The sequence below is a fragment of the Poeciliopsis prolifica genome, unplaced genomic scaffold (genome assembly GCF_027474105.1).
Source record: "Poeciliopsis prolifica strain line A6 unplaced genomic scaffold, Auburn_PproV2 SCAFFOLD040, whole genome shotgun sequence".
NCBI classification, from domain to species: domain Eukaryota; kingdom Metazoa; phylum Chordata; class Actinopteri; order Cyprinodontiformes; family Poeciliidae; genus Poeciliopsis; species Poeciliopsis prolifica.
In genome coordinates, this window is record NW_026562415.1 from 398,425 (window position 1) to 421,236 (window position 22,812).

The window sequence follows — 22,812 nt, forward strand, 5'->3', positions numbered from 1 at the left end:
AAGTACAGGTCCAGCAGTGTCGTGTATTGTTTTATTGTGTGGTACACAGTTGTATTTGATTTCTATAAAAAAAAAAAATACGTAAAATATGTACATTTCGATTTTGGTCTTGGAAGTAGCTTGGTTATAATTTTGTGCTGTTTATTTGACTTTTAGTGTTACCACTTTATTCAAAGTCGCTGTCATAAAAATAACAGGAAACATGTCAGTTCAACACTGTCAGGTGCCTTGTCAGCTGTACGAAACACACTACATCTGAAGGTACCTGAAGGTACCATTGCCTGGTGACGTGTACAGATGACAACATAGGTTTATTCCAATGTAAACGTCAGTGGCATATGAAACAACAGCACATTGTCAGTATCAGAGTTCATGGCTCTCCAAGTGCTTATTGCTTATGTAGTTTATTAATATCAAAACCACTTTAGACGTGTGTGAGAGAACATTGTCCTTTTAAATCACACATGTTTTAAAACATGTTGATTGTGATATAAACAAATAAAAACATTAAGACTAAATGCACATTCAGAAAAACAAAATGAAATGTGCAAGGAAAAATAGATTGGAGGTAAAGCCAAAAATTTACTTATTCATTAAAAAACAACTGCTTTTTAAACATTGTGCACATATTTCTATTAGGTTTCAGGTAATGTTTCAAGCTTGACACTGGTAAGCTTTATGCAAAGGTTCTGAGTGTTTCAAATCACAATTTGGGATCTTCACTTAGGTAATATTAAAGAATATAAAAGCATCATCCTTTATTATACCATCCACTTTATGAAAGTGGCAGAAAAAACACACCCACAGAATGATGCTGCCACTGTCATGTTTGATACTTGGTACAGTGTTTTTAGGTTTAATATCTTATCTTAGCCACTGTGTCTCAGTTTTTTTGTTGTTGTTTTGTTTCATTTAAACATAAAGAATAAATTTGTTGGATGTATGAAAGCTGTTTTCCACCTTACATTTTATTTTTTGCAATACTTTAAATTAATTGTTTCACTTGGTTTCAGAGATTCAACAATTCAAGTTTTATTATAATAATTGTGGTAACAGAGAAAATCAATTTCCCACACGTTCATGTAAACTGCTCTTTGTGCATTTTAAGGTCTGCTGGAAATGTTTCAGCATCAAAATCTCCTGCAAGTTCAGCACCTTTTATCTCAACTTGTTCAAACAAATTTAACAAATACTGAAAAACACACAGAAGTTTGCATTTTAAGTGTACAGAAAAAAAAGAACAAAACTATATACAATCACCCCACGAGTAAAAACTTAACCTGTGGCCAATGATAAAGAACTCCAACACCAAGCTGCGAATGCAAACAAGTAACACAAACTCATACTTGGTTCCAAAGTAACAAAGAAATCCAAGTTCTGACAGATAAATCTGAGGCTTGAATGTGGCACTTACTCTGTACAGTACAATTTTACCATAACTCACTCAAATATGCTTTTTTTTGTATTTATAAAGTAATAAACATCATGTATATGGAAGGAATCTCTAAAACTTCTCTGCTACATTTCTGAAAATACACATCTTCTTCTTATAACTTTTTATATGTTGCAGATACTAAGCTGTTGCCTTTACTGTCTTATTTACAGAACTGAGAATAAAAGGAGGCTTGATAGAAATGAACTCGGATGTCGGGATAACTTTGAGAAAACGGAGTACTGTAACACTGAGTTTGGGTTCTGAAAGGCAGGTCAGAGTTGAGGTGGACAAATGTTTTACTGCAAGGATGTTGTGATAAATATTACAAACGGAGACAATCCAGGTGCAGGAAGAACATTTACCCATTTGTCCATTTTTTGATCTCATATTGAAGATTTCCTTTTAGTTCCTGTTAAATCATTGACACATTCCCATATTTCTCTATACCTGGCAGAAAAGCAAACAAAAAAAAACTCTGGGTTATTCATGAGAGACATGACAGTTTGGTGCTTGTTGCTGATGAGGGATCGGGGTTGGTGGGCTGCTGCCAAACAGCAGCTTCCTGATGATGTCCATGTAGAAAGGTCCATAGACGGCCCTGTTGTAGTTGATCAGAGAGGTGAATGTTTTTCCAATGGCTACCAACTCGGGCTTGATGGCAGTCAGGCTGGCTGATACTTCTTCAAGTTTGGTCTGGTTTTTGGGGTCGGAGAGAAGCAACATGAAGTACTGCTGCACACGATCCTCTGCAGAAAGGACATGACAACAAACGGACCTTCAAATCTGCACTCACTCCGGATAAAAATTAAGAACAACTAATGTTTTTTTAGGTTTATTTTTAAAACCTAGAAATTGAAACAGTATGTTGGCAAACTTCTAATAGATATACATCATAACTCGCAAGTTGTCTTTTTTCTAAAAGAATAAAGTACATGTGGTTCCAAATTAGCAAAATGTCTCTTAAAAAACTCATGCTATCAAGAATGGATTAAGAAAAAAAAGTCCAGAAATAGAAGAAGTTTGACCTTAATTTACCAAATTTGAAGAATTCTTAAATCAAATTTTACAAATTCATACATTTTTGACAGAAAACACTTTTTTTCCTAAAAACTCTATCTTCCAACTAAAAAAGGCAACTTCCTGTTGTCACTTTCCGTACCAACAAGAGTGCGAATGGGGTTCTCCTTCTGGCTGATGCTGCAGATCTGTCCTGTGAGGGTCGCCTGCTGCTCTGGGGTCAGCGCAGGGCAGCTCCTCTCAGTCAGAGACTTGTTGAGCTCACTGCAAACCTGAGCACTGACGCCCTCTAGTGTTTCTTCCAGGTTAATGTCCCTGCGAATAGAGCACACATTTAATCCTCTTCGTAAAAGAAAACGATCATTAGCGTGTTTGAATGTGGGGATGAACTGACGGTTTGTGCATGCCCTCCAACAGAACACTGATCATCCTTTTCAGGCGGTCGGAGAGCGAGGAGGCCCCCCGGATCGGCCCCCCGATTTTGCTGTGCACAATAAGCAGCACTTCGTTCACCGTCTCCCACTGTCTGAGCTGCCGCTGAATCTCCTCTAGACGGTATTCGTCCATCACCCAAGTCTTAAAAAAAAGAAAGAAAAAAAAGAATGAAATGTAAAACCCACCAAACATTCATTTACACTTTTGGATTTAAGTTTGTGTCTAATATTTTCTGTATGATATTAGACAGACCTAAATCAAATAATCAGATATACTAGGGAATAGATTACCTCAGGCACCAGTGTCTTAGAAAAGTCCCATGTGAGAAAGCGCAGGCAGGCAGTATTCAGGATTTGGATGGGACCGGGAAGTGGCGGCTGACCGTTCCCGGCATTATCAGGTTTCTCTGGAGGGACTCTGGCCAGCAGCAGCTCCTCCAGCGCCGACTGGATCCAGGAGGTGGTGCGGGTTAAAGCAGCTGGAAAACAAGCCAGGTTTTGGTTACAACTTTGTGATGCGTTTCTTTTACAAAGGTCAAAATGATTAATCCTATTTTTTTTTAACTCACTGGGTAGATCATCCAGGATGCTCTGAAAAAGTTGCCTCTGGTATTCAACTCCGTTCCTCTGCAGAATAGGCCTCAGGATTTCAATTGTACTGTTGACGTTATCCAATTTCATCAGATCCAGAACTCGGAATATCTCCCTTATGAGCACGAGGAGAATCAAACTGAAATTAATTGGTCACAATTTATTTCATTAAAACACATAAAGCCAGAGGGTTTTATTTACTTCAGTAGTGTCACTATGTTATCTGTGCTTTCTCGTAGCTTCCTGATCTCTTCGTCCCTCACTGGTGCACACATCTTCCCCATGGTGGAAATAATGTACGATGCGAGTCCCTGGATGTCCAAGGCATCGTTTTCAGCCTGCTGACGAATGAGGTCCATGTCCAGCACCTCCATGATCTGGGTCCGCATCTGATTGGCACCCCGGTTGAGGAACAACAGCAAGATCTGTCCAGAGAAGACAAAACATTCAGTTCAAGTGTTATTTTATGCTGACAAAATGTGTTTTAGTTTTCATTTAACCATTAACGTCCAGTTTTCACCAACCTCTCTGATGTCCTCTACTAGTTTAATGGCATGTTGATATTCAGGTGGGTCTTCGTTCAGCTCAGTCTCCAGTTTGTCCCAAAAGGCCTTGTAGAGATTCTGTCTTACTAGATTCCATAAACTATAAAGAAATAAACATTTTACCTTACAGAATGCAGGGAATACAAAGGAACATCCTATGATGAAGTACACCTTCCTACACAATGGGGAGATTTTTATCGAAACAATCCCTGACCATATAGTTCTTTCATGTCTTCTTCACTACTATACTCTCGAAAAACATATTTTCAGTGGGAAAAGCACCTGTTCTGTGGTCCTTGACTCAGTTCCGCACCAACGTCTCCAACGACAATCTCATGTACAAGTTTGAGATTGAAAAGGTCTCGCCCGGCCTCCATGACTTCGTCTCGAGGAAGTATTCTGGGCGGACTCGCTGCCGGAAAAAAACCCACAGGATTATTGAAGCTGCGTGACAACGATCAGGACAAGGTCAATCGCTGAAACAATTACCATTGCAAAAAAGAAAAAGAAAAAAGACAACATTAGCAAATGCTTCTCTTGTAAAATCAAATTTTCCAACACAAACTTTCGACTTTGTGGACAAAACAAGGAAAAGTACAAGAAATTAATCGAGGGGGAAACAAAGGAAACAGTCATGCATTTGCAAATAAGTATCAAAACCTCAGATAGCTAACTTACACGAAGGTGTGCAGTGTTTGCTGGAGCCGTCGCTGTTGAAGCTGTCCCGGGAGCAGTCCAGGTCGCTGGCCAGCGACGACTCCGCGTCACTTCCTTGGTCCTCACTTCTGGAAGTGGAAGTGGGTTGCTCGTTATTTAGAGGCATCCTGGCTTCCAGCTGCAAATGAGAAAACAAAACACATTTTGTCTCAGCACAACCACAAACTCTTTTCTTCATGGGACAGATCAACAGGCAGCAGCAGATTATTTTCAACTGGAAGGAAGTGATACGCGTACCGCAGTCGGAGGGGGAGAGGGGTTGTTTTCGTTGTCAAGGTTACGACTGCGACAAAAACACCAGCTACACAACAGCTGGCAGGCTGGTCACCATGGCTACACAGATATATATCAGTGTCACCAAAATGCCCCACTAAACTGTGACAATGAATGAGGTAATACTTTTAGGAGAACGAAGAGTTGACAAAACGACCCAATCGAAGCGATCGCGTTACACCTGACCGTACACCAGCTGTTCTGCACTTGCAAATATTATCACTTCAACGAGGAACAATTATTCTTTTAATATCAGCAAAGACATGCTGGACTGTAAAGGCAGGGCTGCTTCTCTTCCTGGCCTCAGTTATCTGCAGCCAAAAATGACTACAGGCTCCACTCTTGCAGTTTAAAGATAGCTCAAGGGGTGAGGATGAAAGGAGGGAGGGGGGTCAGGGCACAAGACTAATTTCTGCAAATGATCATCAGCTGAAATTGACAGCTGGGTCCAATAAAGCAGCACATGTTTTAAAAGATAATCTAATGGGATTGAGTGGAGAGAATTAAGGATTAGGTGTCATCTGCTGTATTTTTTATGTAAGCAATCTGAGTCCATGTAAGACATTAGATCATAACAATCCTAAACTTCATAAAAAAGCAAAATTATTATTATATTTTTTGATGAAGAAGTGTGTTTAAAAAAACAGAAATTGCTCATCAAGTACACATTGTGATAACAATTTATAACTGACACATTTGGACAAAAAAAGAAACCAAAACAAAAAAAATGGGGGAAACATCTAGAAAAAAAATATGTAGAAAAACATAAAAATACAAACTACATTTTAAAGAATGTTTCTAAATACAAGTTTACATGTGATAACTTACAGCATAATTAGTGCATTAAACAAATATCAACATGTATAGATATAAATATATTCAGAATTAATAAAAAACAAAGAAATATGTAACTGCTTATAATTAAATTCTTTATTTGTTAAAAATAATAAATCATAGTATTTAATTGTCGAAAGTATAATTGTTATTTGATTAGTGAACGTGCATAACCTACTGGTCTGCAGACCAATCACTTTGTGCCTTATAGTGTAAGCCCCGCCTACTGACAGCCGAAAATAAATTCAGGATTTTTCTGCAATAACGGACTATTAAATGCATGAATTACTGAAATAATTTATATAATGCATATTTTGAATATTAATAGGTCGTGTTAGTTACTAAACTATGCATTTTATTCCCTACTTGTTTTGATTTAGCTTGAAATAAAAATAATTCCGGCAGTTTCAGCCCTCGGTTATGAAAAAAAGAGAAGAAGAACATCAACCTTAGCTCTAAATATGAGCGCAGTGCAATGTAAACAAAGTCTTGGGAACGGGAGGTTGGGCTAGCTGCACAGAAACGTCTGCAATTGGCTATTGGTGCCTGGCACTCATCCTGCCATGGAAAACCTTTGGTTGCAATAAATAAAACATCCATACACCCGTAAGAAATGAGTACACGTGATCCTCCTGACCAAAACAAGAACCTTGTGTACGTTTGTGACAGTCTAGTCGATTAAAATACTCAGATTGTGCACAGACTGAAGACATTCCGTTCAAGTCGACAAGATCAACTCGAAGCGACCTGTCAAACACAACAACCTTGTTTACATCAAACTGTAGCTTGCTATAGAGTCGGTGTAACGGCTAAAGTTTGATCATATTGTTAGCATCGACGGGTTCGACTTTAGCTCGAAATGTGTACTTTATTTCCGCTCTGAAACAACGCGACACTCGGTGTTAAAAGTCAACGTCGTCAAGAAATGCCGACTTAATCAGATGTAATGTCGAAGACTTGTCGAGCACATTTCATAATGATAGACATTTACCTTACAGAAGTCTCTAGAAAAGAAGACAGACACCGTTGAGTTCTACTCCACTTGGCATTTAAAGGTCCCAAGCTCTGAGGACAAACGGTTCAAACCATCTCACGCACGAAACGGCTGTCCTGGAGCTAAGCATTCTAGCACGGAAATTGTTTTTTTTTTTTAAGTCACACTTTTACCTTTCAATTGGTTGTAAAAATATATATCAATAATTATGAGACACAGAAAACCGTTGAAAAAGACTAATATTCTACAAGGTATCAAATGGTATGACCCAGTCTGCCTCACAACCAAGGTTGTACGGCAGGCCGTTGTAGCATATAATGGAGTCTGTGGAGATTTATGGACTTTGAATTCTTTGAGTCCTTCTCTTTTGTCCTTGTATTAGGATTCACTCTCAGTGTATTTTTCTAAAAGTGCCACAAGGCACTTATTATATTGATAAAGACTTCAGAAAATATGCTTATATAGGACCAAATGTCTTACATATGGAGAGATGTTTAAGAGAGGGGGAGCCTGCATTAAACCCTAGATAAGGCTGTCTCTTTGCATCATATATATTTTATCATGTTGATGTAAGAAGATTTTTTATTTTCACAAATGAAATGTTTTACTCTACTTTGACTTTATCAAAATAAGAAATAAAAAACACATTCAGGATGCAATCAAAAGTGAACCCTTTTACATTACTTTTTTTTCCTTCTCTCTATAAATTTAAAAAGTTTTCTCATCAGGGTATTTTGACCAGGAAGACTAGAGATGCAGATGTTTGGAAAACTGGGTCTAACACTTATGTGATACAATTGCCTGCCATACCCCCAAGTAGGACGCTTTTGTTTACGGATGTGACTTCCCTTCAGTGCGGTTACGAAGGGTATAAGTTTTTCTGTTCGCCTGCTGGGGGCAGCAGTGTGCTCACTTACCAAAGAAGAAGAAGATGGTCGCATCATGGCGGTCGATTTGACTCCTCGGTTTCGAAGGTTGAACAGCCAAACGAGAAGTTTCAGAGAAAATACGCCTCATGGTAACATTTTAGTTAGCAGATACATTTAAATAAACGCATAGTTTGAACACGGTAGCAGAAATATGTTGATCTGTATTTACAGTAGGTTGTTATTGCCCGGTTATTTATGAATATTAACGCCATGTTTTTCGTTTTGAACACTGAATGGTTGTTTATACAGGCTTTTGCCCAGCATAGGAAAGCTTAAAGCTATATTCTTCTTTTACAGCTTGTTACTGAAAACCTTAATACTTATAGTGTTTATAAATTAAACTATGCACAATTAGAGTGTTTAATTAGACAATACAATTGAATTAGACAATACAATACAATACAACACCTAATTAGTAGTCACCTACTAATTAGGTGACTTTTGAAGGACTTAGACTTAGACTTTATTGGTCCCTTGGGAAGACTCCCTCAGGAAATTGAACCAGTTTCTTCATTTCGTAGGAAAATGTTTAATATGATTTCATAAAACTACTTGAATTAAGTCCACCTGAACATTCAACCTTGACATTCAGGCTGGTCTGTGTCCTGTTTTTTAAGCAGATTTCTCAAAGCCGTTCGGCGCCACTCAGCTGTGGCAGAACATCATCCATGCCCTGCGGGCTCAGGTGGAGGTGCGTCGCTGCAGGAGACACCTCCGTGTTCACGCTGACTGCTTCGCAGGCTCGGACGCCGTGGACGCGGTTCTCAGCTACCTGATGCAGAACGTGGTGTTCTGCACCAGCGAGGTGTCTCGCCTCAAGGCCGCTCGGCTCTGCCAGGCTCTGATGGAGGCCAAGGTGTTTGAGCCGGTGGGGACCAAGCTGTTTCGCACGGACAAAGAGGCAACCTTTGAGGACAGCAGCGGCAGCCTTTACCGGTTCCTGGAACAGAGGACGAGAAGCAGTCCTGCCATGAAGGAGGACGGCAGTGATGTCGAAAACATGCTGCTGGATGAACACCAGACAAAGAGGAAAAAGACTTCAAGGTTGGAACCCAGTTAAAATGTTTGGATGATTTTTAAAAGTTGGATCAAATATTCAGTCAGAATTTTGCTCATTGCTCAGAAACGCCGGTTTGGAGGAATTTGCTCAAAGACATTTATTCAAATATCACAGAAAATCCACAACAAATTCACACTTGTTGTGTTTGTGTTTAAAATACCTGAAATCACATTTTGTTATCGTTCCTCTCGTTGTCATGCAGGCTTCATGAGATGAGGACCATATCGAACCCTCTTGCTGTGGAACCGTCAGACAGGAGAGTCGAACGGCTCTTCAGGTCCATCAATCTGCGAGCGTCATTTTCTCCGGCTCTGAACGCAGCATCGGCAGCTTCTGGCTTCCTGTCTAAAGCTGGTAATAAAAAACGAAACCTTCCAGAGTTTTATTTGGGATGCAGGCAGTATTACAGTTTTAACATTTTCCATTTTGTTGCCCTTTGCCCAGTGGTGGATGACGTTTGGAAGCAGCAGACGCTGCTGCAGCTGCTGCACATCGTGGAGCTGCCGGTGCTGGACTCAATCCTCACCTCTCCTGAAAGGGTTCGGCTCCGATCCTGCACGGCTCCGCTGGCCAGTTACGACCTGGTTATCTCTAACACCTGCCTGGAAAGAGACCTCCCCGACACGCTCAGCCTGCTCCAGTCAGGATCTCACCACCGCTCACCTGTCTCAATGTGTGTTGGTTGTATTTAGTTTTTTTTCTTTTAAACACTTTTTCCCCCCTTCAGGCTGGACTCCTGGCTGTCGGCAGCAGCGACTGCCTTGAACTGTTTCCAGACCAGTTGATTATGGTCACAGCAGAACAACTCAGCCACCATAGCTGTAACAATGCAGAGGAGACAGCCAGTCAGAAGAGACTGCTCTTTGACACGATTGCCAAGTACTACAACGGGCAGGAAAAAGCGGCGCTGATATCAGGACGCTACCTGGACGTCCATGTTGCTATTCTGAATCTACTGGGTAAGATCAGAAAACAGATGTGCAAATGCAGCTTCAGTTGTTCTCTCTAAGGCCGTTTGTGTTTCTAGGCGACGGGAAGACGAAGGATGCTATCAGAGCATCTCAGCTGTGTCTGCGGCTGCTGGAGACGAGTGTGAGGGATGAACTGAGGAGACTGCTGACCTTCATGGCCGCCGCAGCTCAGACAAACGCCTGCCGGCTGCAAAAGCAGGTAATAAACATTAATTCCATTCCTCTGAGCTGCTTTTCCACTGTAGTTGTAGACATGTAGGAGTAACTGTTTATGGTGACTGACTCGGTGCTTTTTGACTCATTTTGGGGTGTTTTTCTTTCAGGTTGATAATCGGACTTTGGTCTGCCGCACTTTTCAGAGAGGGCTTGTTCAGAATCATGAACTCACTCGACCCCAGAGCGAAACGCTGGTGCTGTTTCTCATGGACCATCATGCTGAACTTTTCAAGGTACTTTGCTTTTAGGAATTTCTGTTCTGTTGAAGCTGTTGGTTTTGTAAAATCTGTTTTTTTTTTTTTTCCTTTTTTATTTATTTCAGAACTTTTCAATTTCTACAGAAACTGAAAAATTGCTATCTGTATTCTAAAGAGTCTAACAAAATTATTCACACTCCTTGAAATTGGTTATGTTTTTACATGTTGCAATAACTGATTTTAGTGTTTTTTATTAGGAGTTCATGGCATTGATCAGTGCAAAGAAGTACATGCATAGTTTGAACGCTGGAGGACAATTATATGATTAAAAAAAACATTTAGAAATAGAATGTCTGAGTCTTTCAATCTTCCCATCAACTGTGGGAAGATTGGTGGCAGCATTATAACGCTCGTTTGATATAAACTGCTAGTTTTCCACAATGCATAACATTAATTACTCAAGACAAATGTTTGCACTGGATTTCATCTGGTAGTGACGGAGTAAAGAAGTGTTGAACACAGATGTAAAGCACACTTTCTAGATTTTTTCACAAGTAAGCACTGCTTTGTGTTTCGGTTTGACTAAAACCTGAATGAAGTGTTGTTTGTGAATGTAATGAAATGTGGAAAAAAAAAGCTTTTGTAAATGCACTCAAGTGATTTTCTGATTTTCATCCTAAAAGACTCCTGCAACACTTATTGAAGCGGTGAGAAGAACGTTGAGGACTTTGCAACAGGGGAAGGATCCAGACTCGGTTGCTTGTAAGTTAAAACCATCAAAATAACAACTCCATTCATATGCATATGTATTCTGATGTAAAAATAAAATCTACATGTTTATTTAACAACAAAAAAAACTGTATTTCATGTTGACGGGTGTTGTTTAGTAATTTGTATCTCAACTTGAGGGCGCTGTTGCTCCAAGTTCAAACCAAGACAGAATGTCTTTTGAACGTAGAGTAAGTAAATATTTCTCTATTTGTAGCAGCGTTCACGTTCTGCCAGCGGGTAACCCCTCAGGAGTACGAAGATCAACGTGACGCCACAACTCTGGAAAGCCTCAGACAACTCCTCCGAGACATTTCATCCAACACCAACATGGCTGCCAAGCAGAAGAGGAAGCTGCTCAAAGAGTTTGAAAAACATCACCCTGTTGTCTTCCTCCAGCATTTTTCTAGCTCTTTCTAAAACAAGCACTGGTGTCTGAGGTTATAACTGAGCAATAACTGAAATGCAACCATCAAATGTTTAGTAGAAAGAAAATGAAACATTTTCAGCTGAACATTTCAGCTTATTCAAATATTGTTAAAGTAAAGAAAATTATTTTAATACGGTCTTTTAAATGTATGAGGTTATTATAGTTGAGATTTGTTGCTTTGTTTTTGAGTGTTTATTAGGAAAGCAGCTAATGATGCTGAGCAGACACAGGTAGAACTTTTTTCTTCTAAAAAATGTGATGATGTTTTTGTGTTCAATTGAGTATTTTTCTGAAATCAGATGCTGGATTTGGACAAACCCTAATTTTGATTTAATAGAGGTTTTTGCTCTGCACTTCTGTCCTGCCCAACTTCATAAAGCATTATATTTCAACATATCAGTTGATAAAAAAAAAAAAAAACATTTCTGTAGTTTATCTTGTTTTGCTGAAAGAACTGAAGACTAATGTAATTGAAGTTAATGGTATGAATCTCATTTTACATTATGTTTAAATGAACTGAATCGAAAAGGTAGATTATATTAGTATTACTGTAGCTCAGGGTAATATTTCAAGTTTTAATTGTAGGCGTTGTGAAAGTGCTACTTATTCAAATTTTTTTTATTTAAACTTTTAAACACTTGAATTAATTGAAAGGATATTGTGTGATATGACTCGGCATAATTGTTGAATACTAATTTAACTTTGGTGAAATGTGAGAAGTTGGTAATAACCTTTTGAAACCATGTTTAGTTTACTCTAATTTTTTAGTTTTGTCATTTGCTAACACTTAAATCAGGGCAGAATGCACTTTATGATGTTGAAACATGTACCAGAACATGCAATAAAAGCTGTTCTCTCAAATAAGTTTTTGCTTTCATTGAACTTACTTACCTCTGTTTAGTTAATGTCTTGTAAAAAGTGCATGCCACACTTTTCAGTTTTTGTTTTGAAAACCTCCGTTTGAAAATTCATTCACATGTTCAATTCAGCTCAAAAATGCTTTACATAACCCAGAGGGAACTTAACATTTTATCACAGTCTTCTATCTTTATTCTGTGGACAATTAATTATTAGATGAAATAATTGTGTAAACTTGGCTCATTGCTGTTAAAACTGTTATGTTCAAAATTCACATTATTAACAATTAGTTGTTACATTTTATTTCAGTGAAAACGTAAGTAAATATGTATTTTTTGGGGGGCGGGGGGGCTTAAACTCGTGACGTATGCTCACCTGACGCCACTGAAAAATACCCGGAAGTAAGCTCTGTCGTTTACCTAGCATGCTAAGCTAACTCATTTCGTATGCTGCTGGAAGAAGACATGGGGGCTGTGTTTCACAGCCATTACTGATAGTAGCGCCGCATGAAATCCATTTAGAACCAGTCTGAAACCTGAGAGTCTCTTTTGTATTACGGTAAGTAGCTTGGGGAGGTTAAAGTGACACATTTTGGGTGAAAATGGCTGTTTCTTGGTTATAACGCCGCTGTTTACTTGCGCATAGCTGGGGCTAGTTTGTTAGCTTGGGTATAGCTTAGCAAAATACTTTATATCTGTTGACAGCATTTCGTAAGGATACTGTCAGTTGAAGGGTTTTGTCGCACATCAGATGAAGTATTCAAAAGGCACATTTACGATAGTTTTGATGTAATTGTTTGCTGGAGTGGACGTTTGCGTTTAGGCGAAACAACAGCTAACTTGGCTAAACCTAAGATATTTCACAATCAGACCTGTCTCATAAAGAGAAAGATAAAATAAGGCTGACTGATTTTAACTTAATACCTTAACGTGGCTCAGCCTGTCAACAGTAATAAGTTGTGTAGCTAAGCCATGTTTTAATCTGCTTCAGGAACATTTGAGGTGTCTTGCAAGGAAGTGTCAGCAGGTGGTTAAAGGGGAGCTCAGTCATTGCCTTTAAAATGGACATCACTCGTCCATGCAGCAGCTTTACATTTATCGTTTTCCAGAACAAACGAGTGATAAAAATGGCTTTCTGGCCTCTGTAACTCTTTTAAAACCCAGAAATGATTTAAACCCCAGCTTTAATTCTAGGGGAAAGCAGGAATGTTTTGCTTGAGCCTACTTTGGTTTAGAAAGGTAGCCTTAATACTGGTGGGCTCTTTGATGTGCAGATGTTCATGCAGATGCTTTAGGGTTCCTGTTTCAGCTTCTCTCTGACAAAAGCAGTACAGCTGTCTCTTTCAGTAATTTCAAAAACTATTATTTCCCCTCTGTCTGCACGTTGTTTAAACTGCTTATCTATTCTCTGTGTTCACCACTGATGTGTTGCCTCAGCTGCTGGATCAAGCCTGAACATGGAGTCGATGTTGAACAAGCTGAAAGCACCGTCACTAAAGTGACGGCAGATGTCACCAGTGCTGTTATGGGCAACCCGGTGACGCGGGAATTTGAGGTTGGCCGACATATTGCGAGCGGAGGTCCTGGCCTTTGCTGGAGGATCTACAATGGCACCAAGAAGTCTACCAAACAGGTGTGTGTGTGCGTGTTCACACCCTCCAGGACACTCAGTCTCTTTGTCAATGATTAATTAATGTTTGGAAAACCTGAAAGAGAAGGATCTCCACAGCTGGACGCTTCTAATGTCCACACTCTGTTTTTGTTTCACTCAGGAAGTAGCAGTGTTTGTGTTTGATAAGAAGATGATCGACAAGTATCAGAAGTTTGACAAGGACCAAATAATAGATTCCCTGAAGAAAGGGGTGCAGCAGCTAACCAGACTGCGTCACCCGCGCCTCCTGACCGTGCAGCATCCTCTGGAAGAGTCACGGTGAGACGAGCGTCGATGCAAATGAGTCACAAGGATGAAAATAATGCAGAAGAAACGGTTTTGTCTGCCTGAGTAGTTGTTGTATGTGAACAAAGGCTCATCAATATTCAAAGGATGATAAATTAAGCTGTTCTTTTTTCAATCTGGTCTCCAGGGACTGCTTGGCATTCTGCACAGAGCCAGTGTTCGCCAGTCTGTCCAACGTGCTGGGCCAGTGGGACAACCTGCCCAGCCCCGTGCCCAAAGACATCAAAGAATACAAACTCTATGATGTGGAGACCAAATATGGCTTACTACAGGTGAGACTGGATGTAATGAAGTTGATTGTAATATTTGTTGTCTTGATTGATTAGTTTAGCATTTGCTTTAGACATTTGTTTGGTGTACAAAATGTCAGGCTGGCAACAGATCTTCCACCCCAACAAAGCGCCTGAGCTCTGATGATCTACTAGCCAGTCGTATGGATTGCTTTAGGGTTTCAAGCAGCTGTTGAGCAGGTTTCAGAACCCTGTATTCTTCTCTTGTGGATATGCATCCAAATTGCTTTTTGTCTAAAAGCCAGTTAAACCAGATCAATTGCAAGCCTCGCCTTTTTTCTGTCGATACTGTGATGATGTCTGGCTGGCTGGAATGCCAGCTCATTTCTTCACAAGTTATCCTCTCAGTTTAACTTGCATTTTTGCTTTATTTCATTAAAACTATTAGGCTCTTCCTTCATCTATTTAGCTTGTATTATTCAATGCAGTCTTGGTATTATATTTCTTTAGGGGTTAAGGATGTGCACAGAAAGAGTACCTGATGTTTGTCCTTTGGACAAAAAATGATGCCTTTCTGAAAAAAATTTTTTGTGTGCATTTCTGAATTAAAAATAATCTCCAGTTAAGAGTGGGTATTAAGCTATTGTAATGTGTTGTTCAAAATCCAGCTCGCTTGCTTTATATATAAAATTGTTTGTTTTTGTTTGTTCTGTCCCTTCAGATCTCGGAGGGTTTGTCGTTTCTTCACAGTGGGGTTAAGATGGTCCATGGCAACTTGTGCCCAGATAATATCATCCTCAATAAGAGTGGAGCCTGGAAGATCATGGGCTTTGACTTCAGCATATCTTCAACTAACCCGTCGGACGCTGAGGTAGTCACAGTACTGATCAGAAGTTTCATCAGTGAGATTCATCAAGTCACTATAGGAACTATAGGAAGAATCAGGTGTGTCTTTTTATTTTTCTCGTTCACATTCCCATCCCTGTTTTCTCTTGAATTCAGCTGAAGTACACATGTAAAGAGTGGGAGCCCAACCTTCCGCCTCTCTGCCTCCCCAACCCGGAGTACCTGGCCCCAGAGTACATCCTGTCCGTCAGCTGCGACTCGGCCTCCGACATGTACTCTCTCGGAGTTGTAATGCACGCCGTTTTCAACGAAGGCAAGCCTGTAATCCAAGTCAACAAGCACGATATTTTTAAGAGTTTCAGCAGGCAGCTGGATCAGGTGAGTCCAGAGCCAAATTTGAATGCATACAAAGTAGGGTGTGGATTTTTATTCAGTCTTCATTCATTTTCTTTTAACCTTTTTTATTAAATTCGTAGCTGAGCAGCATGAATCCGGCACTGCTGAGTAAGATCCCTGAGGAAGTGCGAGAGCACGTCAAGATGTTACTCAGCGTCTCGCCGACAGTCCGACCGGATGCAGACCAGATGACTAAGGTTTGCACTTCTAGCCTGTCAGTAAATGTACAACAGAAACACACCAATCATGATGTTCATGTCTCACATGTAACGCATCTTTATGTCAAATACAGATTCCATTTTTTGATGATGTTGGAGCAGTAACATTGCAGTACTTTGACACTCTCTTTCAACGGGACAACCTGCAGAAATCTCAGTTCTACAAAGGTTTACCAAAAGTGCTGCCAAAGCTACCAAAGGTAAAGTCGTGGTGTGGAACTGGTTTTTAATACATGTACAAACTTAAAACCAGTGATAAAAGATACTTTTACAATTCTTTTGCTTCCCTTGAGCTCATACTTGAATACTTTTTTCCTTTTCCGCCCAGAGAGTAGTGGTGTACCGCGTATTGCCGGCATTGACCTCAGAGTTCGTCAACCCAGATATGGTTCCGTTTGTGCTGCCGAACGTGCTGCTTATTGCCGAAGAGTGCACCAAGGAGGAGTACATTCGCCTCATCCTGCCTGACCTCACGCCTGTTTTCAAACAGCAGGAGCCTCTCCAGGTAGAACCAAAGGAACTTTCCTATAGTTCCTATAGTGACTTGATGAATCTCACTAAAGTATTGTCCAGGTGTGGATAACTATGGGAAAAGAAGATAAAGAATGGAAAAAAAATCTTTCACTTTTTCCATACTTTATTCACTATTCTGTTGTCTAAAATATCCGTCCATCCATGGAAAACCTTTTAAACTCTTACCATTCGTTCTGCCAAAATTTCAAGGTGACGTTTTGAGTTGGAAAAATTCTGAAAGTTTGACATAAAAAATGTAAAATTTGTAAAATGTATCTGATTTTTCTCAAGATGACATGCATGTTTAAAACTGTAAATTTAACCTTACTAAAAAGCATGCTGCTTTGGGTTTACTGCATCCGTTTTAAGTCTTTTCTCTGTATTTTTCTCTCCATGCCTCTTCAGGCTAGTAATATGGTGAGTGGTCTTCTTTTGGTGAATGTGTCACACCTCAGCTATAGGCTTGACTTGTGTTGTGCCTAGCAATAACATCTGCACTAAACTCTCTGACCTCATATTCACTGATCACATCTAACTTCCCTAATACTGTTCTAGAGACAGGCTGCCATGCTGCTGATTTTCACTCTCGGTTTTCTAACTGAGTGTTTGCTGTTCAGATCCTGTTAATATTCCTGCAAAAGATGGACCTGCTGCTGACGAAGACGCCGCCAGATGATATTAAGAACAGTGTGCTTCCCATGGTCTACAGGGCTGTGGAGGCTTCCTCAGTTCAGATCCAGGTACAGATGGAAAACTGTTCACTCGGTTTATTTTTACAGGTCTCAGTAAGAATATCTTTGATCATTTTTATTTATTACTGTAATTAAATTAAAAAACAAGAATGTAGATTGACTGGAAATTTGTAAATTTTGTTGCAATATGTCTTACAGCTAAGAAATAAGTTTCCAAACATCTTCCTTCCACAAAATTTTCCATTAAGATACATGATTGCAGTATTTTGTAAACAGCCAGCTTCTTCTGCAGTGACATTTTGTGGCTTATCTTTCTTGCTTTGGTTGTGACTGTGTGTCATAATTTTTCCCTTCTGTACCAATACATTTCTGTCTTAGAAAATGATTTTTTTGTATCTTGTCCTTATTTTATTACACTTGGAAACATAATTCTGGGTTTTCATAAGCTGGTAGCCATTTACACAAAGTTAACAGATAAACAAGTCAGTCTATATAATATGATTTTTAGTTCTTGATTTTGAGTATCAGAAATAAAAAAACACACAAAAAAAACAGAAAATCAAAACACTTTGGCTCTGTGATAAAAATGCTTTCATCTCCTTTTTTTTTTTTTTTTTTTTTGCTTTAGACATTCATTTTTCCTAGACTATTTGCCAATATCTAAAGCATTGTTGTGCATATTTCAAGCATTCTGGAGCAAAATCTTGGAGCCTTCCTTTACATTTCTGAATCACCTCCTTATCTCCAGAGGACAGGGAATGCAGATGCCGCACTTGGCATCATAAAACTGTCACATTCTGTAACATCTTCTTCTTGGCTGCGCAGGAGCTGTGCCTGAACATCATCCCAACGTTTGCCAACCTGATTGACTATCCGTCCATGAAGAATTCTCTCATCCCGCGCATCAAATCAGCCTGCCTACAGACGTCCTCTCTCGCTGTGAGTCTTCCATCAGTCATTCCTGCTCAACTCTCGTTTAATTATTTGTTTATTTATTATTTAAGTTAATTAATCTACATCTCATGTTCTGTTGCAGGTGCGAGTGAACTCCCTGGTGTGTCTGGGGAAGATTCTGGAATATCTAGATAAATGGTTTGTCATCGATGAAATCCTCCCCTTCCTCCAGCAGATCCCCTCCAGGGAGCCAGCTGTCCTGATGGGCATTTTGGGTAAGCAAACAACAGCGGCAATAACTTTCTTACCGTTCTCACACTTTAAAAAACATTAAATGTTCATTTGAAGTGGTCGCTTTTTATTGTAGGAATCTATAAATGCACCTTTACCCACAAGAAGCTTGGCATCCCCAAAGAGCATCTCGCCACAAAGAGTTTGCCCCACCTCGTTTCTCTTAGTATCGACAATAACCTCAATCTAAATCAGGTACACCATTGGTTAGTAGATGCGATTCATATCATATCAGATTTTTTTCTCCTAACTTGAGGTAATGTGTGTTTCCTTGTAGTTTAATTCTTTTATGATGGTAATTCGGGACATGCTGAACCGCATGGAAGCTGAACACAAAACCAAACTGGAGCAGCTGCATATCATGCAGGAGCAACAGAGGTTTTTCTCACATTTTATTTAACAATCGACCATAATGATGAGAATATTTAATGGATATGATGTTGAATATTTTTTTCCAATTTTATATAATAGGAGCCTAAACATCACAAATCCAGGGAATTCCACAGAAGAAATTAAAAGCCCTCCAAACTCTGGAAACCAGGTAATAATTTTGTCCCTACTTTTAAAACTGTGAAATATAAAGAAATGGATTTCTGTTGACCATGGTTTGTTTGTTTTCAGATTGATGATATATTTGGCAGCGCGAGTGTTAATGGGAAAGAAAATGGATCTGCTGCAACACCGTCGCAGCCTAACAGGGTAAAGACGCACACCTTCATCCTTCAAATGATCTCATTACAGCTTCCTTCACGTTTACAGACACCAAATATAAATAAACCTAAACAAAACTGTGCTTTTATTGAATGCTTCTATTTACCTAACGCCTCATGTTCTCTTGACCTCTGTTCTCCTAATATTCGTATGTTCAGGAAGACAAAAGTTGCATATAACTAATTGAAGGTTCCTAGGCAAACTGATTAAAGCTGGTTCAAGCTTTAGTTTCATGGTAGTGCAACACTGGATATTATCATCTTAATATGAACGCCTCTAGTATCAATGCTCACACACTGACGCAATATTGATAAGATTTTATAGAAGGTCTTTCTCTGCCTTTAATAGCCACACTTCCTTGGTAACTTCCTGTTGAGCCCTATTTTATATGAAGTGTTAAAACAAAAGCTTCTTATGGGATTAAGTCACTTATGGTTGAATTTTCTCAAATTATCAGTGAGATTATGTTACTGCAATAAAATATGGAAAACCTTAAAGTATTTTACGCATCTTTTTAAATAAATATGGAGGGTTCTGGCTGAGATCCAGTCGTTTTCTTACTGCTCTCCAGGTTTCCCTGACTCTGGAGGAGAAACAAAGGTTGGCCAAGGAACAGGAACAGGCAGCTAAACTGAGGAGCCAGCAGCCGTTGGCACCTCAGGCCATCAAACCATCATCCTCCAGCAACTCACAGGTGAAGCCAGAAACGTTCTCCCAAACAAAAACGCACAACTTTACTAAAATGTGTTGGGTTTTTAACTCGCCTCTGTGTTGCAGACTAAAGATCTGACCAACAGCCTGATCAACAGCATGACGTCTCTGAACAGCCTGACCTTGGCGAGCTCAGCGCGGCCACCCCCAGTACAAGGCACTACCATGGCCGCCTTCCCCTCATCCGGTCCGATGGTGGGGCCAGTCTCTAACGGTTTCAACCCCAGCATGGGTTTCCAATCTGGGGGCATTGGGATGGGCATGCGGCCCTCGGGCCCCGGCCTCTACGGAGGAATGGCCTCCACCACCAGCACCCCCAACTTTGGGGCTCTGACGCAGAACCAAGGACCGTCTGGGCTGACGAACAGACCGCCTAACATGTCGGCCTTGGACAACCTGTTTACACCCAACAAGCCCAAAGTCTCTCTTAACCAAATAGGTCCCCAGGCCGCACCTGGAGGCGGTTCCCCCTGGGCGAGTCAGTTCGGGTCGGCCCAGAACACTCAGACTCCGATGGCGGTGGGGATGGGAGGGATGCCCAGTGGGTTTGGGATGCAGGCAAACCCTTTCTTCAGCCCACAGAACTTTTCTCAGCCGGGTTCTGCCCCGAGCATGAACCCAGGCGGAGTGAAACCGAGCGCGTCTGCGAACAATGACCTGCAGGACTTATTCGGCTGAAACAAAAATGAAAACGAACCCCTGATGAAGTATATTCTTTTAAAGACTGTAGAGATGAGCTTTGAATGATCACAGATTATTGTGGAGCACTTTCAGAGGTGTTTTTGTACTTTTAATCTCGTCTAATTTAACGTCTCGTGCTGACGGTCTGCTGGAAAATGAAGCCCGCACCAGTGGTCCGGTGTGGGTTTCACTTCTTTTACGCTTCGGTCTTTCAATGCTGGGGGTTTCCTACTGTTTTTGTACTTTCCCAAGCAAATATATCGATGGGGTCAAGATGAATTTGAGTTTGGTTCATTGTTGACTGTCCAAATGGAGGGAGAGTATTTTACTTAAAAGAACAAAAGTTTTTCATTTTCATACCTAGGAAATGTAGAAAACCTGCTGTGCTCACTTCACATTTGCTCACTTTCAGGCTTCTGTACTTCCACTGCCTTTCCAGAATAGTTTGGGATTTTGAGGTTCAGGTTAAGGGAACATGGCGTGTGATTTCATTGGGAGGCAAGCATGGTTTTAAAAACCACTTATTTGCAGTTTCACATGTTATATATGTTTCTCTAAAGATAAACTGGACAATCCTTCTTGGGTTCATTCTTTCGTAACATTACCAAAATTATCTCCATTCCTTTTACGTTGGCCTCCATTTGCTTTCATTAGCTTTGCAGGTGAATAACCTGGTTTCTATCGTTGCAGAGTCTTTCTCCTTTCTGGTTCTGGTCATAGCGGAGTGGCTGTTACTGCTATGTTCGTCTAAGGAATCTCAACGCTAAAGGCGATGTGGAAAGTATGCACTTTTCTTCTTGTGCCTTACAAGGGTACATGTCTAAAACTAAGCAGCACTCAATTGTTACACAAGTAGGCATGGGTCAGGATAAAATATTACTATGTTATATTGAGAATCCTACCATGGTGTTATACTGTTAACACACAAAAAGTGTTATGACTTATTAAGACAGGACAACTAATGATTCCTAATGTTGTAAAAGTAAGTTATTAGTTATTACATTACCTTTTATATCTAAGACTTAAAACAAGTTGCCAACATTTCCAATTCTCCAACATGTTATAAGATTAAACTAATTATGCTTTACATGTTGAGCTCTTTTTTCTAAGAATCACTAAAATATTGTAAAAATACAATTCTTTGTTCTTCCTCAAAATTATTTGGTATTGCTTCAGCCTGGAAGCAGTGAGATGAGTTTCTGGTCACAGGTCAGGATTTCCTCTCAGCAACTGATTTTTCAGTTGATTTTTGTAACATTTATTGATTGTTTGAATTTTAATACACAGGCCTAAGCAAAAATATTAAATAAACACCTGCTAAATTTAGTTGTAGATTTGTCACAACTTTTCTATTCTTTTTGCATTCTGCATAAAGTAACTAAAACTAATTGCATCAGGTTCTCAGTTTTTATACTGTGGTTTTAAAATATGTTTTGCCTTAAATACCTATTTTATGTAGAGGTGGATGACGCTCCTTTAGTTTTCATTTTTAAAGTGAAGACAGCTATGGATGGAAATATTTCCACGTGGGAAAAACTAAGTTAGATTTGGGAACGATACACTAGAAAACTTTTGCAGTTATTGGTAAGAGTAACTGGCCCATGCCTACACAAAGTTGTTCCAATGGATGTAATTTGCTTGGCTGCATTTCACTGACCACATCAATTTAAAAACAGTTTTTCTTATCAACTAATATTGCAGTTTCTTTTTTTTTTAATCTAGTGACCAACCATATCACAATCCCCATACTTCATGTGCATCAATATGAAATGTAACCGTAGTTATTCCAATATGGAAAGGTCCCCGGCATCTTTTTGTTTTTGTGGCTCTGGGTTAAGAGGCCTTAGATGAGTCGAGTGCAATAATCCTTTTCGGTTCTTGAGGGTGAAAATAGTTTGTCGGAACCAGCTCTCGTTGTGTGTGACTTTCTCTGATGACCTGCAGTAACTTCACTGTTCTGTCGGATTTTCTTAATGACTAGATATTGATGTAAATTCATTCTGAGTTAAACATTTTGGGTCTTTTGGATTCATCTCGCTCATATTGATTCTGCTGTTGATTGTAATTTTATTTAATGTTTTAAAATAAACTTTGCTCTTCAGGTTCTGTTAATTTCCACACTGTTAACGCTTTGCTTTGATTAACTCGACTGGTTTATTGGAGTGTTATTTCACATATTGTAGCAGAACCCCAAAGCTAACTGAAACTAGGTCTTTGATTAGGCCGTTTGTAAACTACTGCTGTTCTGTGTGTGAAGTGTGAGCCTCGTTTTGTGACCAGGTGCTGGTTTCTGAAGTGGTTCCATGAAGATCTGTACATATATAAAAGCATACAATCTAATATTCTCAAATGATGGTCACTGTTTGATTTATTTTTTTTTTGTGATCACTTATTTTGAAGGGAA

The 22,812-nt window shown here is 39.7% G+C and overlaps 3 protein-coding genes across 4 annotated transcripts; 2 read left to right on the plus strand and 1 right to left on the minus strand.

Moving 5' to 3' along the window:
* Positions 1–1,016: 1,016 nt before the first annotated feature.
* On the minus strand, positions 1,017–7,071 carry tcp11l2 (t-complex 11, testis-specific-like 2). 2 transcript variants are annotated; one of them, XM_055054898.1, is made up of 10 exons: positions 6,838–7,071; positions 4,701–4,857; positions 4,305–4,434; positions 4,002–4,122; positions 3,679–3,902; positions 3,456–3,592; positions 3,178–3,365; positions 2,847–3,028; positions 2,595–2,767; positions 1,017–2,181 (listed from the first exon to the last, which is right to left on the minus strand). In XM_055054898.1, exons 2-10 carry the CDS (start codon positions 4,843–4,845, stop codon positions 1,916–1,918), a joined length of 1,566 nt encoding a protein of 521 aa, XP_054910873.1. In that variant the 5' UTR covers positions 4,846–4,857; positions 6,838–7,071; the 3' UTR covers positions 1,017–1,915. The 2 variants fall into 2 exon arrangements, with proteins under 2 accessions (XP_054910873.1, XP_054910874.1); XM_055054899.1 differs by lacking the exon at positions 6,838–7,071 and adding an exon at positions 4,977–5,224.
* Positions 7,072–7,766: 695 nt separating this feature from the next.
* On the plus strand, positions 7,767–12,238 carry depdc4 (DEP domain containing 4). Its single transcript, XM_055054619.1, is given in 10 exon segments — positions 7,767–7,858; positions 8,390–8,813; positions 9,032–9,183; positions 9,274–9,469; positions 9,557–9,579; positions 9,582–9,788; positions 9,857–9,999; positions 10,124–10,249; positions 10,897–10,975; positions 11,199–12,238. Coding segments are annotated over 10 exon segments (1,629 nt in total). The 5' UTR covers positions 7,767–7,782; the 3' UTR covers positions 11,402–12,238.
* Positions 12,239–13,725: 1,487 nt separating this feature from the next.
* On the plus strand, positions 13,726–22,758 carry scyl2 (SCY1 like pseudokinase 2). The gene is given in 19 exon segments (XM_055054863.1): positions 13,726–13,750; positions 13,753–13,901; positions 14,041–14,198; positions 14,353–14,497; positions 15,177–15,326; positions 15,458–15,679; positions 15,778–15,894; positions 15,990–16,115; positions 16,244–16,420; positions 16,834–16,845; positions 17,046–17,168; positions 17,946–18,059; positions 18,157–18,289; positions 18,382–18,500; positions 18,583–18,683; positions 18,777–18,846; positions 18,927–19,004; positions 19,588–19,710; positions 19,794–22,758. Coding segments are annotated over 19 exon segments (2,754 nt in total). The 3' UTR covers positions 20,406–22,758.
* Positions 22,759–22,812: the final 54 nt, after the last annotated feature.

What these genes read in the sequence shown, in the direction of transcription:
- tcp11l2 (XM_055054898.1), bottom strand. Translation starts at nt 4,845, where the DNA reads ATGCCTCTAAATAACGAGCAACCCACTTCCACTTCCAGAAGTGAGGAC. An exon ending in CAAACACTGCACACCTTCGT is followed by an intron (nt 4,435 to 4,700) that starts GTAAGTTAGCTA and finishes TTTTTCCGGCAG; the next exon opens with CGAGTCCGCCCAGAATACTT. An exon ending in AGTCAAGGACCACAGAACAG is followed by an intron (nt 4,123 to 4,304) that starts GTGCTTTTCCCA and finishes ATTTCTTTATAG; the next exon opens with TTTATGGAATCTAGTAAGAC.